The sequence below is a fragment of the Lepidothrix coronata genome, unplaced genomic scaffold, assembly GCF_001604755.1.
Source record: "Lepidothrix coronata isolate B3197 unplaced genomic scaffold, Lepidothrix_coronata-1.0 Scaffold161, whole genome shotgun sequence".
NCBI classification, from domain to species: Eukaryota; Metazoa; Chordata; class Aves; order Passeriformes; family Pipridae; genus Lepidothrix; species Lepidothrix coronata.
The window spans coordinates 1,816,964-1,822,963 of record NW_016690341.1 but is presented as its reverse complement, the minus strand read 5'-3'; the positions used below and the strand labels follow the sequence as shown (position 1 = coordinate 1,822,963).

Here is a 6,000-nt window from a genome sequence, read left to right as displayed (position 1 = left end):
GAGGGTCACTTCCAACTCAGGAGATTCTATGATCCTCGTGTCTTCCAAGTTATGTCACTCCTATATCCAGATCCTCCTATGTGGAAGCAGCAAACATCCCTGCCGTGATAAGTTGCTCATCTCTTACAGGTTTTCTGGTTAGTGTTACCGATAATGACAAATCTTGTAATCTGCACCCTGAAAACACCTCTTCTGAGCTATTATCCAAAGCCCCAACACTTTTTCAAGTGATAACTAACAGGTTCTGAGAGTTGCAGCACTTGACAAATGGACACATCCAGCAGTTAAAGCCCCATTCCACTGTGCTCATAAATATTTACTTTCTCTAATGTAGCCATTTAAATTTACATATCTCAGTGCTTAAGAGGCTGAAATATGACAGAACTGGGAAAACACAGGATTTTTAAAATATATTTTATGAGATCAGCAACAAGCTGGACTGGGACTAGGCTCAGCCAGAACTGAGCTGAGCCAAACCGCTGTAAAGGTGGTCCCTTGTATCAAATCTATCTTCATATGTAATCCCACTAGGAAAAAAACAGGCAGAAATAATTGTCGCAGAGGTACTATTTGGAAAGTCTGGTTCAGATCCCTGTCAGAAATAATTATTTCTCTCTGTCATGATCTATCTCTGCTGTCTACCATTCCAAAGAAAGGGTCAGCCCAACGCTACTGAGCCACCGAGCAGCACAAGGGGCTGTGTTTAAAGGTGTCTGCTTGAAGAGAGGGTTCAAATAGAAATTCAGTTGATCCAAAAAAACATTTGTAATTTGTAACTAGAGATAAACTAGCAACAAAGCACAGCATTGGTAGGGGAGAGTATAATCCAGTAGGACATCAGTGGGAGAAGAAGGGAAAATAAAGCTTTAAAATACTCTGAATGCACTAAAAGTAACAAGAGCTGAATTGTGCCCTTATTTCTATTTGACAATTGCTGTTTGGCCCAGATACATTCATATGCTGTGTCTGTGGGCCTTGAGAAAGATTCTTAAGAGTTTATCCCAGCCTAACCAATATAATCTGCTCTATTAAAGGGGTCCAGCCACCAGGCTGGGTAGGCAGAAGAGCTGCTGCTTCAGGCTTACTAGGCATTTACACAATGTAGCAATTTTCACTGCCATGTTCCCTTTGCTCTGTGGTGTTGATCTGTTCTTGTGTTAGTAGCAATTCTATACTCTTTTCATGAGACAATGTAGGAAATCTAGTTTCTGTGTGCGGGGTTAACGCTACTCTAACAGCTACTCTTCACTCTGCCAGCAGGCAGCAAGGAACAGTCAATGTCTTTTTTTTTTTTTTTTAATAAGATGCTCAGAGGGAATTTTGAGAAAGAAAAGCATTTAGGGTCTGATTCAGGGGCCTTAACATAGACATCTAGTACTTTTGAGCTGTTCTATGGTATCCAAAACTTCTGCAAAGGCATGACAGCTCTGACATGGACCTTCTTGAAATCTCCACCTTTCTGAAGCTACAGCTGGAAGCCTGAAGGGACACTTCAGGGCATCCTTAATGGCCCCAAATCTGTCTATAGGCACCTGAATCAAACATTAAAAATGCATTATTTGGTCTCTTGAATGCATCCAGGTAGAGAGCACTGCATTTATTTGTTGGAGCTTATGAGGGTTTTATCTACCCACTTGTCAAAAATCTCTTTCCCAGCCCTGCTATCTGCTTGTCACCTCCTCCCAGCTATGTGCTCACACCTTTTATATTTAACATTTCCCTACTGAGAACTGTGTATTATAAAATGCAGCTGCAGGAACTGACAGCTAGGTTATTTTTTATTGTATGTACATCCAGTATAGAAATGAAAAGTAGTCCATTTCTGAACTGAAGTACAGTCAGGACTCTGTCACAAATCAGATTCTCTTGTAAACTCCTGCACCACAAACTCCATTAACCTTCAGCTATCGATATTTGATGTGGAATACTGGTTTACAGGTTTTAGCTCAATCATTTGGCACATGGGAAAAGTACTGTTCATCATGTATGGCATTCGTCTTATCTCAACTTAGGAACCTAAGTTCAACATCTCTTCTGAAGTGCTCTTTTAGGTCTCCCCACAGCAAACAGCAGAGATAGACTCTTTAGAAGGTTGATGTTGCCACGTAAACTTATGAGTGGGATTCAATTCCAGTTTAAGGCATCTAAATCCAGATGTCAACTTATAAATATGCTCATGTGAGGCAGGCATATAAACATCAATTATAGTCAGTGGAATCTAATTATTATCATCAGTGAGGGCCAGAAGTCTTAACTGATCTGTAGGCTCCACTGATAGTACTGATTAAATTTCTGTCAGCTTTAATGGAAGCTCAGACATCTAGCACCTCTCCCAATGACTGCATGGGAACTCCTTAATTAGGTGTCATAATGAATCCTTCTTAGGTATTAGATTCCATAACTACAGGTGTCTAGTGCTATTTGAGATCTCTAAGTGATTTGACATTCACAAGGATTTGGCAGATACAATGCAGGACACTGCTAGAGGGATCATTCTGGAGTGGCAGTTGGAGGCCAAGCAGGATATCAGGAAGACATTTAAAATGGCACTAAACATTTATGATGAGGGTGGTAAAATACTGGCACAGGTTGCCCAGAGAGGTGGTAGATGCCCCATCCCTGTAAACATTCAAAATCAGGTTGGACAGGGCTCTGAGCAGCCTGATCTGGTGGGAGCTGTTTGTGGCCATGGCAAGGAGGTTGGACTAGATTACCTTTCAAAGGTCCCTTCCAATCTAAACCATTCTATGATTCTAGGATTTACAGTCAAGAAACTTTATCAAACCATTGCTTATGAACTACATCACTGGCTGCTCTCACACTAGAGAGAAACATGCGCTTTTATTAAAGAGGAGTTTTAGAACTTTTCAGTTCAATAGATATAATTAACACAATCTGACAAGTATCCTACCAAATAATGAGTGAGGTTATGATCATAGTTGTACTGTATGATATTTTTTTCTTTCCTAGGCAGCACTGAACATTACTTTTCACAGTGTTTGCTGGTTTAGAAAAAAGAGATGTGAAAACTGAACCAAGAATCTGTACTATGGTGGACTTTAAAAGATCTGGGACTTAATTATGCTGGGACAAATGCAGTGACTGTAATTGGAAAGTAGTGTGAGGAAGGATCACAAGATTTGGTCCAGAGGGAAAGGTAAAGAGACCACTACCTTTATTTTTTGCTGGGTTCAGAACCTGGTTTATTAAAATTAGAAGATATAAAATTACTTCTTTTCTCATTAATGGTACTATAGCTCCAATGGAGTCACCCAGGAAGCACACAATTCGTCCTTATACTTTTTATTGTTGGCAGATGATTATTTGTCACTAAAAGGAATACCCAGGACATGCTGAACTCTAAAATCCGGGGAACAACACTTCCAAGAAAGTAAAGCTTGAATGCTGGTACATCCAGATATCTCAACAGAGTAAGTGTTTTTAAGGAAAATCAATAATTTGGTTCTTTGGACTACTCGGTTTAAAACCCAACTTTCCATTTAGCAAAATACCTTAAAGCAGATTACTACACCACTTTATCTGACCTACACTTCCTTAAAAAGTAGGAAAATGGGGATGAGGTAATCCTTTTGCTTTGCTCATCTATTCCAAATATGATAAAGGGCAATAAAACTGAGGTGCTCTGCAGGCTGGCCCTTTGCCAACCATGTGCTGACTACGTCTCAGCAGCTTTGTAGAGTGAGGGGTATGACTTCCAACCATGAGAAAGTTCACTCCAACACTCCACTACTGAGGTCCACAGTGCCCTGTGGGTGGAATTTGCACCTGAACAGAAGAAAGGCAGTAGAGCAGGAGCAGTCCATCAGCCTGGCACCGGGCATATTGAATGCCAAAGGGCTGACCAAGGGCTTGTTGTGGGTTACACAAGGGTCCCAGCTCATGTGCTGTCAGCCACAAGTGCTTTGCTTTCATCTCTCAGGGATAAGGGAAAAGAAATCTTTTGGTGAAGTGAGTGCTTGGGAGCAAGTGCTACTGGCAAATGTCTGAAAAATGGTGTAACAGAGAATGCTTCTGTTTAGGAAAGCAGATGAATAGTTGCATTTGTGTTGCTCAAAGCTGCCAAAAGAAGCACAGAAAGGGGTGGTGAGGCACTGGCACAGGTTGCACAGAGAAGCTGTGGCTGCCCCATCCCTGGAAACGTTCTAGGCCGGGATGGATGGGGCTTGGATCAACCTAGTCTAGTGAAACGTGTTCCTGCCCATGGCAGGGAGGTTGGAAAGGGATCTTTAAGATCCCTTCCAACCCAAATCATTCTACGATTCTATAACTCTATGCTTTATTGTCTCCTTGGCTTATACAGTTCATACCTGGATTTCAGGAACAATAGGACCTTTCTCTGAGCAGGAAGTTGCAAAAGCTGTCAGCGGAGACGGAGAAACCACAGGGTTGGGCCGGGCAAAGTTACTGAGGTCACAGCTTGGGATCTCATTCTCTTCGTGCCTCATGACTATGGTTTCCATCACAAAGAAACGATCCCACGGCAGCCACAGCGTGTGTTCCTGGGTGATGAAGGGAGCCCGTTCAAAGTGCAGGATAATGGAGATTCCACCAATGGTAACAAGATCAAAGCTGTTTTTAAGAGATGGAATACAAAGTTAATGCAAGCACCACGCCCTCTGTTGGTAACAACTCCCTAGCAAGGACCCCCAGAAAAATAACTGCAAGAAATATCATCAGTCACATTTTATGAGCCTAAAACCTACAGCCCAAATAGGTGTTAGGTGAGTAACAACAAGTGGTAGGAGTACAATCTCAGCTTCTTTGCATTTTGTCCTCCTGTATATTAAAAACATACCCACACCTTTTTTGAAACAAATATTTATATTTTTTTGGTGCTTTTCTAGTACTATTTGACCATACATACTCTTTTTTTTTAAAAAAAAAAGTATTTATTATCCAAACAGAGTCAGATTGGATCAATTCACATCATGAAATATACTATTTGGAAAGCGGTTTCTCTGACATATCTGCATATAAACTGTCTTGGCATCACTGCTAACCTGACTAGTGCCTAATGCAACCCAGGAAACATGTAGAGCCCACACATGGACTGAGCCTGGTGTACTAGGAATGCATGCTGTGCAGGCTGTTTGTGTACCACAGGACTCAGCACATCATCTTTTTTGACTCTTAATCATTAAGATCAGAGCAGATGAATCACTGCCTGTGGTCTGTGACTTCACCCTAAGCCACCTCCAGCCAAGTGGCTTTTCTGCCTCTGTTAGTGTTGGATAACACTGTCAGGCTAACAGACAGCCCTCCAGAGCTGTGTGAAAAGATGTTACCTTGATAAGGAAAATATTCATCCTCTGGATGTAAAGATGTTGGGATAAGGTTCTGGGGTTTTTCTTAGTTTTGTATTTAAACTCCACATCTTGTCTGAAATGGAGATTTTATCAAGTACCACAGGGTGTATCTACTATGTATAGATGCAAAAAAAGAGGTGTTAAGTGAGAAAAGAAGGGATTTCAACACAAATTGAAGACCTCTTGGGTTTGCTTCTTTGTGTTTTTCTCAGTATCTCTTCAGTTGCAATGCCAAATGTGTGCTTCAGGCAAAGGAAGTTTTCTCATCCCTGCTTCTCACTTTCCACGCTTGGCGCTGCTGTATGACAGTCTCACTCAGAGTTTACACACGTGAACAAGCTCACTGGCTTCAGAAGAATTCCTCGTGTGCTTAAAGAGCTGTGAGCTCTGCACGAGAACTGGGATCTGATTGCCCAAAGGCAGACTTGATGCACCTTGTAAATACAGGGTAAGAAACAAGATGAAAAATGGTTTTGAAATTATTTTTTAAAATTAATTGTGAGGCTTTCGCATCAGCTGCAAAAATACCAGAGGAGCAACAATGGGTATGAACTACTTCTAAACACAAGTCTTTGGCAAGAAATGGCTTTGGAGAACCCTTTCTGGTTTATGACTAACGGAGTGAGGTCTCATTTAGCAAATATAACTATTGATAGAAGGTTTTTCATGGAAG

The 6,000-nt window shown here is 41.3% G+C and overlaps 1 protein-coding gene across 1 annotated transcript in view; it reads right to left on the bottom strand.

Annotated features, from left to right (window-relative positions):
* Window positions 1-6,000, bottom strand: part of TENM4 (teneurin transmembrane protein 4) — a 603,620-nt gene that overhangs the window by 72,135 nt on the left and 525,485 nt on the right. The window contains exons 20-21 of the mRNA XM_017829261.1: window positions 4,329-4,590; window positions 1,379-1,532 (exon numbers count right to left, since the gene is read on the bottom strand). Coding sequence (XP_017684750.1) covers window positions 1,379-1,532; window positions 4,329-4,590 — 416 coding nt within the window. The remainder of the gene's footprint in view (window positions 1-1,378; window positions 1,533-4,328; window positions 4,591-6,000) is intronic.